Source organism: Nelumbo lutea, chromosome 2 (genome assembly GCF_056320005.1).
Source record: "Nelumbo lutea isolate HS-2025 chromosome 2, American lotus-T2T, whole genome shotgun sequence".
NCBI lineage: Eukaryota > Viridiplantae > Streptophyta > Magnoliopsida > Proteales > Nelumbonaceae > Nelumbo > Nelumbo lutea.
In genome coordinates, this window is record NC_142685.1 from 69,615,991 (window position 1) to 69,627,830 (window position 11,840).

Sequence of the window (11,840 nt, forward strand, 5' to 3'; positions counted from 1 at the left end):
CTCCATAAATAACCAGGAAGAGTACAAATCCAGATTAGTAAAAGAAATTTCTAGGCAAGAATCATTGCCCAACTTGATTCCACGGATCATGAACCGATAATTACATAAACTCTTGTGTCAAATCACTGGGCCGAATTCCTCCTATTCTTGCACCTGGATTTGAAGGAATTTACTCAGGATTGTAGATAACTCCAAGCCTAGATGAGAGACAGAGATGTCCCATCAATTTCTTTTTGTAGAGCCATTAGCCACCCATAACCAGGAAGGGTACAACTCCAAATTCAGTTTAATGCACATGGTTTACTGCCTCTAGGCTCTAAATGGTCCCTGCGCCATTCTATCATGGTCTCTCTGATGTTTATTGTTACTTCAGATGTATTTGGCACAAAACGTTGGGACGTTTCATAATTCAAGGCATCATCACTGTCTTGGGTTGCAGGCATGACTCCATCCTATCCATCAAAAAAAAAAAAAAAAAAAAAATCTGATCAACCCTAACCCAATTCAAGCTGTGAACCCCCAAACCCTCACCTGTCTCAATCCTATCACATTGGGTTAGATTCGGATTGGTCTAATTTCTTCTACGTCTTCTTTTGATAACTGATTAATTTTTAAGTAGATCACAACCTCTTAAAAATATTTATTAAGACAAAGCAATAACCTTTTCAGTTCAGCCACTTCAGCTGTTATCAAACGGTCCTTTAGACTTAGAACTAGCCCATTAAGGTTAACCAGCAATTGATGGGATCTCCAATCCAGCCCAATCATGGTTCATAAATGTATTTAGATAATAATCTTGAGGAGCTTTCATGGTCCTTTCCTTCCAAGAATTTAGTCTTGTGCCAACTGGATGACTTCAACCATCTAACCATCAGTCTTCTCTTTTGGCTGGACAACTTGTCATTCTTATAATAAAGACAGTCCAAAAGAATGAATAGGTCAGGACCCAAGGTGGGACCCATACAGAGGTGGGTCCCGACTCCACTGTTATGTGGAAAATGATGCCTTCTTGTCCTCCCATCTTTATCTGAGGAGCACATCTTCTTAGGGAATAGAGATTAAAGAACAACCGAAGAAACACAGTGTCTCTGTCAACCAAGAAATGTCCTTTTGACCTTTTCTTTGGCACGTTGCTCTTAGAAAGTAAAACCATCAGTAAGTAAAGAACAGAATCAAATTGAGTTGAAAAAAAAAAGGTAGCATCATCAAGTTTGTCTGCTAATGCACAAGTCAATTAGCAAGCGGCTTCAAGGCTAGAAGCCAATAAATTTACATGTCTAATATAAACTTCCTCCAGGGATATAAGCATTTCTCATTGACCCAGAGGAGGTTCCAAGCTTGTTCATGCAACTTATTTACTAATGATAATGGTACAATGGCTAATGATGAAATGGCAGTGGCATCATGCCATCATGATAACAGACTCTGCTTTCACTCGTCTGATCAATTGCAGATCCTGCAGCGAGTTGCTGACAGTTTTTCTGAAGGATAAAACGCTGCATCCGTTTCATCTTAGATTTTCTCAGATTTTGGGTTCTTTGTTCTCTTCCTCTGCCATCTTCTCAGCCATGAAAATAAGTTTCTCCAAGCTGTTCCCTTTATGTGTGTCAACCAACTTGTAAACTGCAGGAAGTCGAAATTACACAGCTGAGAAAAGACCAAGAACTAATATCCAAAACGTCCTGAAATAAGAGGGTGTCCTCCAGTATTTCATGTGGCGGTAGTTTTGGTTTTGAAAAACAATATCTTACATACAAAAAACTACCCAAATATTTTCTAGCTAGTCTAATCAATACCAACTTAGACACATTCTACTGGCAGATATCAAAAGAATTGGCTATCCAACAGTCTAGCTAGACAATTTGGGATACTCTATCAGTGCAGCTACAGCAAAAATCCTCAGAAGAAAATCCTTCTACTATAACTGGTTATCTATTCAACATATATGATTTTTTTCCTCTCATTGGTAATCATAACTTCTATATCCAAATAATACTGGAAAGTTCATCAATATCTAAATGTCTATGTAAAAATGTCTATGCAATATAAGATTAATTGTGTACGCACTACTTTCCTCAGTGATTTCCATTCCTAATGGTCATGACTACAAATGGTAAATGAGCATAGGTTGTCTTGCATTATGCCTCACTAACAGGACCTACCTATAAGGTGACAAAAGCTGTTCAGCGGATTTCTTAGAAGAACCAAACTTTTACTGGTAGGCATTTCCAAAGATTTGAAAGTAGTGAAGCAACATAAGATTTTCTTTCTACATATTTATAAGAAAACAAAACCACCTCTCCAATTTGTTTAACATGTAAAAATCATTGCCATGGAATTCTGAGCAATTCAAACATGGATTACATATTTCAAATACTAGCTGATCTTTACAACTCGTATTTAATCTCAACTCTGACAGAAAACATGGCTCCTGATAGAGAACAAAGGTGGGACATGTTGTGTAGCCAACCTCAAATTGTTGGAATTAAGGCTGAGATGAGTTGTCAAGAGTATTCAATCTCAACTCTACGGAACAATAGGAGGAAAAGGAGGAAGAAGAAGAAAGAAAAACCTCCTCAGCATCATCTATGTCAACCAAGCTTTAGTGCCTCCCGAAGTCCAATGCTGAAATTATTTTTCAATCCCTTCTTCCCTAAGGCTGTATTTCCCTTTTGCATCATCGCCACAAATTCATTGTAATCAATGCGCCCATCCTGAGATTAAATGAGAAAGTAAAAGAATATAAATTAGAGCATCTTAGAATTCAAAACTATCATTGTTTTTAATGCAAAATAAATTTTACAAAGAGGAACAACCAGGGCGAAACAGAGAAGATAAGCATCATCCTTACTTCCACAGTTGATTTAAAAATCCAGTAAGGACATATTCTAGGAAAACCATTCTTATCAGATGACCCCAATAACTCAGTGGATTAATGGCCTCAAACATATTGAGTTTTTGGCCTAATAGATTTTTAGGAGGGGGGATCCATAAAATGGGTTATAATTTCCATCAATCTGTGCCACACCTGCTATGTGAGGGTAGATTCTTCCTACCCTTCAACTTAAACTGGTACTAAGGCGGTGAAATAATGAGAAGAATACTTACACTGTCCTGATCCACTTCTTGGATCATTTCTTCAAGGCAAACATCCTCTATGCCAAACTCCTGACAGGCTTGTTGAAGCTCATCTTGGGTGATATAGCCACTGCCATCTTTGTCAAAGTAGGAGAAAGCCACACATAGATTATCTTCTTTCTCAATCTTGTTCAGATTCAATGTTGCAGCAATAAACTCTCCATAGTCAATGGTGCCACTATTGTCAACATCAGCCTGCCACCCAAGAAGATAAAACAATAAATTAGAATTTGGGAAGAGCAAGAATTTTATTCAATGCTAAAATATCTGAAAATCCAATACTTATTTATAGTATAATAAAATTATTATGTGATTAAGTTATGTATAATTTCTCAGAAGGAGCTAGAGTTTGATTTTAGTTTATTTTAGAAGTACTGTAAGATATTCCAAGTTGCTGGAGACATTTGAGATAGAGATCACTGATGATAGTTTATGTTAACATTATTATGTGGTTAAGGGATGATGAATGGTGAATGGTTAGATGATCATAACCATCTAATGTTTGAACTCGAGTTTTCTTCTACTATACCAATAGCTACAAGCCTCCATGCAATGCAATTAATTAGAAAGAAAATGATCTTCCAGTAAGTTTAGTTGTTTGAGTGGGAGATCCTGGGTGAGGGGTCTGATGAACATAAAAGAAATCCCTCCTACATGAATCTTATGTGCACAACAGTGATAATCAGGTATTAAACTATTAACTGCTCCATGATGACAAAAAAAAAGAACTTTGCTGCTCATGTAATCATGAATGAAATGAACCAAAGGCTATTCCATAGTCCATTTGAAAGGGGGTGCATTTATGAGAAACTAATGTAGGTCTTCTTAACAGAGAAGGCCTCTTCACCAGTTTTGACTTAACTACTATGAATGCACAAAATTTGAACTGCAAAATGTTAACGTCTGGCTCTATCACTCTTTGGTTATGAAAACTATAGTCCATAGACATGATATAGTATTATTGCCTTTTTACTGAAGTGACAAGAAATTTGACCATGTAAAAAGTCAATGTTTTTCTTTTTTCATCTCAATGAACAGATTACAGAATGATGAATACTTAATAAATTTTCTGTTGCTTAAAACTATCATGATTGAACTGCTTCTGATACTTACTGCCTGCATTAAATCATAAATTTCTGATTCCTTAAGATTTGCACCAACTCTTTTCAATCCAGCCTTGAGTTCTTCAAATGTGATATGGCCACTATTATCTGTGTCTATCATCTTGAACATTTCCCTAAGGCCAGCAATTTCATCCTCAGAGAGGCTTTCTGCAATGACCTGCAAAAAATAACACATTTCATCTGTTAGCATTCAAGATTGACTGCAGTTTTTTGGTTTTCTATTAGGCTTTCCAAGGTAGAAATGCTTGGAATCCTGCATGGTAGTTACCAACATGATGAATCCTGATTCCCAAGAACTTACTCTAAGGGCCATTTTCTTAAGCTTGTTCATGGCAGAAAATTGCTTCAAGCGACTTAGAACTGCAGAATCAAGAGGCTTATCAGGAGCCACACCATCAACCTGAACCCAAGGGTGGCCTGCAAGGAACCAAATCATACTTCTATAATTGCCAATAACTGTGGAAATACCAACTTCTTATGAATGAACTAGATTCAATAGGACATGGAAGAGCAAAAGCAACTTATTAGAATTGTAAATTTAGAGCACTTTCTACTTATTGCCATTAACTGTGTAAAGACCAAATCATACTTTACAGGTATTTATATCCTGCAAAATTTAGTGCACCTTCTAATATTTACATAGTTTTTTTTCAGAAAATTCTTGTTACTCATAATAAACTTGAAACTTGAATATCATTTTCTGCAAGTGTCGATGCATAACTAAATACTGATGTCAATATATTTTTTAAGCAATATTGTGTCATAACAATATAATACAGTGAGGATGCTACTGGGGCTCTATATTATGATCAGAAGAGGGAGAATGGGGAAGGGGAGAGGATCATTACTCTTAGAGTCAAATTCCACATTTGAACACCAAGAGGTAGCTTTAAATGATCCTAGCAGCATTGTTAATGGTCCAAAACTTGTCCCACATAAGCAATAATAATGCCTTACAGACATGCAAGCTTTCATGCATGTAACATGTACACACACAATATCAATCAATAATCTAAAGGAAATAGAACTCACACAGAACTTCATGGGCTGTTAGTCGCCTTTTGGGGTCTCTAACAAGCATTCTCCTCACTAAATCTTTTGCACTTTCTGAGATGCTGGGCCATGGGTCTGATGAAAAGTCAAGCTGACCACGAAGGACCTCTTCAAATATCCCTTGTTCCGTTTCTTTGTCATCAGAATGAAAGGAAAATAAGTGAGAGAAAAACAAGAAAAAAGTTAACTTTGATAAATTCATGTATATAAATGCATAAGCAGAAAAAGAAAATAAAGAAACAAGTGAGTATTTAAGCCTGAAATTCTCACCAGCCCAAAATGGAGGGACCCCACTTAACAAAATATAGATGATCACTCCAGCACTCCAGACATCTGCTTCTGGACCATAACGCTTTTTCAGAACCTCTGGTGCAACATAGTAAGGGCTTCCCACCACATCAGTGAAAGTTTCACCTGGAAGAAGAAAACCGTCAATTTCCAATTAACATTTTTTTTTTTCTTGGGGGGGGCGGGGGGGAGTTATAAGAATATGCAACACTAGAAAGAGAATAAAGAGAATGAGGAAGAACAATTGAAAGCAATTACCAGAATATCTACCCTACCAAAAGATTTGACCAATTGAGGTTCACGAAAAATAAATCCACATTTTTCTTGTAGATGAACTGATTGACATGAAACCCAGGAGGCCAGGACAATGTTGGTAACCAAGAGATCATTCACTTGTTATGATACCATGATGTTTACAACTTCACCACACAGAAACTAATGGATAAATCCAAGAATAATCTCATGTCCTCTTTGCATAGAAGTACAAGAAGAGAAAATAAGCCTGTTGAATTCATGACACTCAAATTGTAGGAGCAACCAATGTTTATTGGGAGGCTTTTCATATGCTCTTGTAGGTCAAGGTGTGATGTGATGAATAAATTCATAAAGTCTTCATAGAATTAGTAACGTTTTTAGACCAAAATTACAATGATAATATGGATGGGGAAGATTCATTGGAAAAGAGATATGTAAATGACAGTGTTCCCATTCGACAACTTAAAGACTTAGATGGATATTAGGATAATGACTAAACCCAAATATGTAAGTAGTTTCAGATATACTGATGAAGGAAAACAAAATGCCAGATGTAAGACAACAAAATCATAACTATTTTGGGCAACATTGCTATTTGTCTCTAGTATTAGTGAAACAGAATGTTCAGTTTACATACTTTAGAGTTGTCTCTCTCCCAATTAATGTTGGGTGTTCTAATGGTTTCAATATCAAAAATTGAATTTGATAGATTAAAAAAAAAGGAATTTGATAATAGTTAGTTTAGTATTCTGGAACAAGTAAGGTCTATGCATCTGACTTTGATGGTACATTGGTTTTAAAAGGACTTTTTGCACATGCAAACATACACAGACATTGCAATGAATGATAATGTAAAAAATTGGTAAATTCAAATAAGATATCTAAGAGGATATTAAAAATTAACAATATAAGAAAACTGCAAGATTAAACATGATGATTTTGTTACATAAAACTTCATCCTTATTATATAATAAAAGAATCAAAGGGTAGATATTTTCTTTTAAGGATAAAATTCATCTAATTACAACTTACTATTGTGAACTATATCAGAAAAGTGCTTGTCCAGAAAAAGTTCTTTCGAATTCAGTACCCAATAAAATTGTGTATAATTCCTGTGCTAGTTGATTAAGATCAAAGCAAAAATAAATATATAACCTCAGACAAGTTTCCTAAGCTTGAGGGCATTTAACCTGTCAATTGATTATAAAAGTTAAAAAAGTAAATCTGAAATGTGGAAATACAGATAAGGGTTCATGCATCTCTTATACTATTCCAAACTTATTTTCTTCTGCTAGCTGTCAAAACCACAAAGAAATCTCAAAATTTTGTCAAAAACTAAATCTTTGCTAAAAAACCAGAATTGCATCAAGTTCATAGTAACATGAAGAAAGTTTTCTACAAAGAAAAAAATGGACACAAATGAAAAGCACCCTCTGTAAGATCTTCATAACCATTACAAGCATACAATTGAAATAGAGTAACCCCAAACAGACTGCTTTCAGATAAACCGAGGGACTTCAATCTATCACAACTTCACAGACAAGTATATAGAAAAATCAAGTAGAATATAGAAGATTGTTTACAGTTCGAAAGCAAGTTAAAGGGATATTATTATAACCTATGTGTTAGAAAATTCCAAACAAGATAGCAGGACCCAAATAACCAACAGCATTTTAAACTGAGCAATTCGTGTACACAACAATTGAAAGCTCAGACTTTCCATGTTGTTATGCATGATTCAATAGAAAAGAGTAAAAAGTTATCAAAGATGAGAAATCATATTGAATCACCTCATAATAACAATCTAAGAAAGGAAACACAAAACCAATTCAAATGAACCTCAAAAGAGAGAATGCATTAGCATTGCACCTGGCTTGAAGAATGTAGACAACCCAAAGTCGATTGTTTTAAGAGGTGAGTCCTCCTTCTGATTGACAAAGAGAAAATTCTCAGGTTTAAGGTCTCGATGCATAACCCCTAAGGAATGGCAGGCTTCCACAACACCAACTATGATCCTAGCAAGCTCAGCTGCCTTTCTTTCTGTGTAATGGCCCCTCTGAGTAATCCGATCAAAGAGCTCACCTCCTGCACATAGTTCCATAATGACATGAACTCCAACAGCATCCTCATAAGCCCCTTTGATTGAGATGACATTTGGGTGGCCAGCCAGGTGGTGCATTATCTGAATTTCCCTCCTCACATCCTCAACATCCTCTTCTGTAACCAGTTTCCTCTTTGCAATTGATTTGCAAGCATACTCTTTCCCAGTTGCTTTTTCCACACACAGGAAGGTAGTCCCAAACTGCCCTTGTCCAAGCTTACGCCCCAAATTGTAGAACTCCTTCAGATTGCCAGTTTTCTTGGTTAACACAGACTCTGCCTGGAGCCCAGCACTTGGAGCTCTTCTATGATGGGGCTTCTTCGGCTTTGCAGGTGGCATTTGTTTAGTTTCCTCTTTGGGAATTTTCACCTGTTCAGGAGGTTTGCTTTGGACAGGCGGAGAAACTTCAGGGGTTTCCTTCACAGATGGTGCTTCACTGGCTGCATCTCCATTAGCATCAGGCAATGACGACCTCCACATTGCAGATGAAACTACTTGAAAGAATCCATTCTTAGAAATACTGGGTCCTACACAAGTGTTTCCCATCTCAAAAAACTCTCAATTCCTACTGCACCCTTCCTCTACTTTAACACAACCAGAAAGAGATGATTTCACTACGTCAAACCCAATTACTCTGAATATGTTTGATGCTCTCAGAGTACAAATTTCAAAACCAAACTTATCAATCAAACAAACCATAATTGATGCCAAAACCAGTATCTTAAGTACCAGACAGAAGATTTCACACCATTTCACAATCTTTCTGTCTAGAGTCTCCACCCAATTCTCACCATAAACAGAAAATTGGAATACCAAGGTAGAGAAACAGTCTTGAAATCGGCGCAAAAATACAACAACAAAATTAACCCAGAAAACCCAACAGAATTTGACAGAAAACTAAAACCCAGAAACTGAAAGACCCTCTGAACAATACCCAAGTCTCCAATAAATACAAACACACGCTCAAAATATAGAGTTTCAGCCAAACTCTATCATCTCATAACCTTTCCTCACAACAAAAATCACAGTACGAAGTGAAGAAACCTTAGAGATGATCAAATTATATTTATAGATAATAGTCCTACATCGATATCAACTATGCAAACCCATATAAGACACAGTCAGATTATGAACAAGCCCGGGAAGCAACAGAACTTGAAGAAAGTTCTGGGAAGTAAAGAACAGAGAACCAGTCCTTCGTCGACCTTCGTTTACCAAGTCGCTTAGTCTTTATCGTTATATCCAAGTCTCATAGGAGAGAGAGAGAGAGAGAGAGAGAGAGAGAGAGAGAGAGAGAGAGAGAGAGAGAGAGAGAGAGAGAGAGAGAGAATGCTTGAAGTGGGCGGACGGCCGGACGCCATTTTTACGGTTACAAGGAAATATTTTCCTTCTTTTTCGGCTTTTCCCGTTGGAAATTTTTCAAACACGCGTTGTGTGGAATAATCATGATTAATTAAGATTTAATCTTGTAGTTTAAATATTAATTACATGGTGATTAGTTATGACAGCTCATTTCCAAATCATGGGCCCTTCAAGAGTGTTGGGGTGGTCCACAAGGGCTCTGCTGATCGAATGATCTCAGTCACCTGATTAATCTGATGACCCTATTGATAGGGCGGCCCACTTGTTCTATAGTCAAGATTGATTAGATATTTATACCTATTAACACGGTTTTGACTTCTATTTTGGGAAATTGGAGGCCCACTTGGTTAGTGGATCTGAACCGTTTGATCAAACGGGGATGGACATGGTATCAACGAGGTGAAAGAGTAACCACTGGATCAAGCATATGAAAGAGTAGAATAACCACTGGATCCAAATGACACTATTACAGTAACAGGGTTGAATCTGGATCCGACCTGTTAATAATTGAAGCGGGTCCAACTGGATCCGAGTCCTCACCTACATAACAGGCTTGGCCCAGTGTCAATAATATGGTGGCCCATTATTCTAAAGGTTGAGATTAAGCCCATTATGTGGCAGCTGATGTGGGCATGGGAATAGATATAAGGCTTATAAGTTGAACAGTATGGACTACCACGCCAGCCTCCACGTGGCAGATACAGTCTTCAAATAGTGAAACTGTAGCTAAGAAGTTTCCACCTGATCTAAAGAGACGAGTCAGCTATGAAGTAGAATGATTCCATGTCCAAGATTATTAGGCCCCTATCCATATACCCTTACTAGTTTTGAAGCCCAAAGTTTTCCTCAACCCTCACCAAGCTATGTCACCCTAATAGTATGGTTCAGGCCCATACCATTCACTATTGTATTTTATGGGCCCACCGGACCAGATAGATTACAAATCATACAAATTGATCAGAGACAGAACCTACCTATCTAAATATTACCATTAGAAGTAGTACAAGCATCGACGAAACCAAGGTTCAAAGTATCGATACGTATCGATTTATCGGCCCATATCTATTAATACGTATTGTTTCGAGATTCCTCCGATACACTCCTACAATGGGTGTATCAGGGGTCTGACAGGTTCAGGGGGTGAAGGAGCCTTAAACCACCTCCTCTGAACCAGTTGTAAAAAAAAATAAAAAAAGCATCAAAAGCTGTATCGATTGGGCCGATACACCCATACCATGTATGGGGATATCAATATTTTGAACCTTGGACGAAACAACCCCAATCAGTGATAGGTTAGGCAAAACAATCGGTTTGTCGGGTCGGGTCACTATTTGACATCCATGTCAATGACCCATTTATGTCATGGTAACTTATGTTCCTAAAAACAACCTACCAGTTATGGTTTCTTTGTCATGTATGACTAGACTTTTTTTTTTTTCCATTTTTTGAATAAAAAAAGGAGTTTTTGTATAGAATTGACCGGGTCATAGTCTGTTTAATGGGTCGTGCAGTTTCATTAAGGAATTACATAAAGTTAAATATTTTAATAAGAAAAATTCATACTACGGGCATAAATTTAGCCGATTTGAGGCAGAGCAATGGTGGGCATTTAAGAGACACATTGGGGGTGGTCCTTAGCCTAAAATCATTGAATAAAAATTAAAATCAGTTGGGGGTGATTGGTGGGTTGAAACGGATCGGATCTGGATCCGACCAACAGAAACCCATGCCCCAAAAGGGGGAAGTGGGCTCGGATAATCTTTTAGGGTGGATCTACACCCAATCGATTTATGCATTCAGGGCAAATTACAGATCAATGTTGTCGGATCCAGGCTGTGAAATATGGATTTTGATGGCAACCCGGACTGATGAATATGGGTATTAAATAGGCTCAATTTCAGGCATTAGGCTCGACCCGGGCCCTAGAAATTGGATATATTTTATAGGGTGTAAATACAAATAAATGAAAGCGTAAAGGACACATCAACTTTCTTACCAAAAAAAACACATCAACTTGGCTTGGTGGTATGACTTCGAATAATAAATGTAGATGGGCAAGTTGGCCACCAATTGACTGAAGTGAAGGCAATCCAAAATTAAATTTAGTTAGAGGAGGTTAGGACTGAAATTCTCCATCAGGAACCAATCAAGCACCAAATCCCCTTTCATTATTATGTGATGTAATTTTTTGTTTTTTTTTTAAGATTTTGGTAACTTTCGTTTTTAGGTTTCCATTGAAGGATGAAGGCTTAATTTTGTGGCCCTCTTGAGAGAGGATTGGTGGAGTCATCTGGTTTAATTAGGTGTGATCATGGCTTACCATCTATCATCTATGAAAATAGTGGGGTAAGGCGTCTTGGGATACAGATCTTGAAAAGTTATCCAAAAAAGAATTCATCCCAATTGGATATTAGAGTGTAAAGTTATGGCCTTCGAAATTTTGCATACATAGAATATGTAGTCTACAACTCAGTCATCGAATCGAATAGGTGGTTCTTGACCAAATCAGCAGTTTTTAA

General features: G+C 37.1%; 1 protein-coding gene across 3 annotated transcripts; it reads right to left on the bottom strand.

Moving 5' to 3' along the window:
• Positions 1-1,156: 1,156 nt before the first annotated feature.
• LOC148871409 (calcium-dependent protein kinase 1-like) lies at positions 1,157-9,537 on the bottom strand. 3 transcript variants are annotated; one of them, XR_016108154.1, is made up of 8 exons: positions 7,728-9,537; positions 5,586-5,729; positions 5,295-5,447; positions 4,564-4,679; positions 4,252-4,419; positions 3,109-3,333; positions 2,471-2,714; positions 1,157-1,623 (listed from the first exon to the last, which is right to left on the bottom strand). XR_016108154.1 is itself a non-coding variant. In XM_088973710.1 (8 exons), the coding sequence occupies exons 1-7, from the start codon at positions 8,503-8,505 to the stop codon at positions 2,592-2,594; spliced, it is 1,707 nt and encodes a 568-aa protein (XP_088829836.1). In that variant the 5' UTR covers positions 8,506-9,537; the 3' UTR covers positions 1,157-1,623; positions 2,573-2,591. The 3 variants fall into 3 exon arrangements, 2 of the variants coding, with proteins under 2 accessions (XP_088829836.1, XP_088829835.1); XM_088973710.1 differs by having other exon boundaries at positions 2,573-2,714; XM_088973709.1 differs by lacking the exon at positions 1,157-1,623 and having other exon boundaries at positions 2,192-2,714.
• Between the last annotated feature and the right edge of the window lie 2,303 nt (positions 9,538-11,840).

What these genes read in the sequence shown, in the direction of transcription:
- LOC148871409 (XM_088973710.1), bottom strand. Translation starts at nt 8,505, where the DNA reads ATGGGAAACACTTGTGTAGGACCCAGTATTTCTAAGAATGGATTCTTT. An exon ending in GTCTACATTCTTCAAGCCAG is followed by an intron (nt 5,730 to 7,727) that starts GTGCAATGCTAA and finishes TTCTTCTTCCAG; the next exon opens with GTGAAACTTTCACTGATGTG. An exon ending in AAGAAGTGGATCAGGACAGT is followed by an intron (nt 2,715 to 3,108) that starts GTAAGTATTCTT and finishes ATTTAATCTCAG; the next exon opens with GATGGGCGCATTGATTACAA.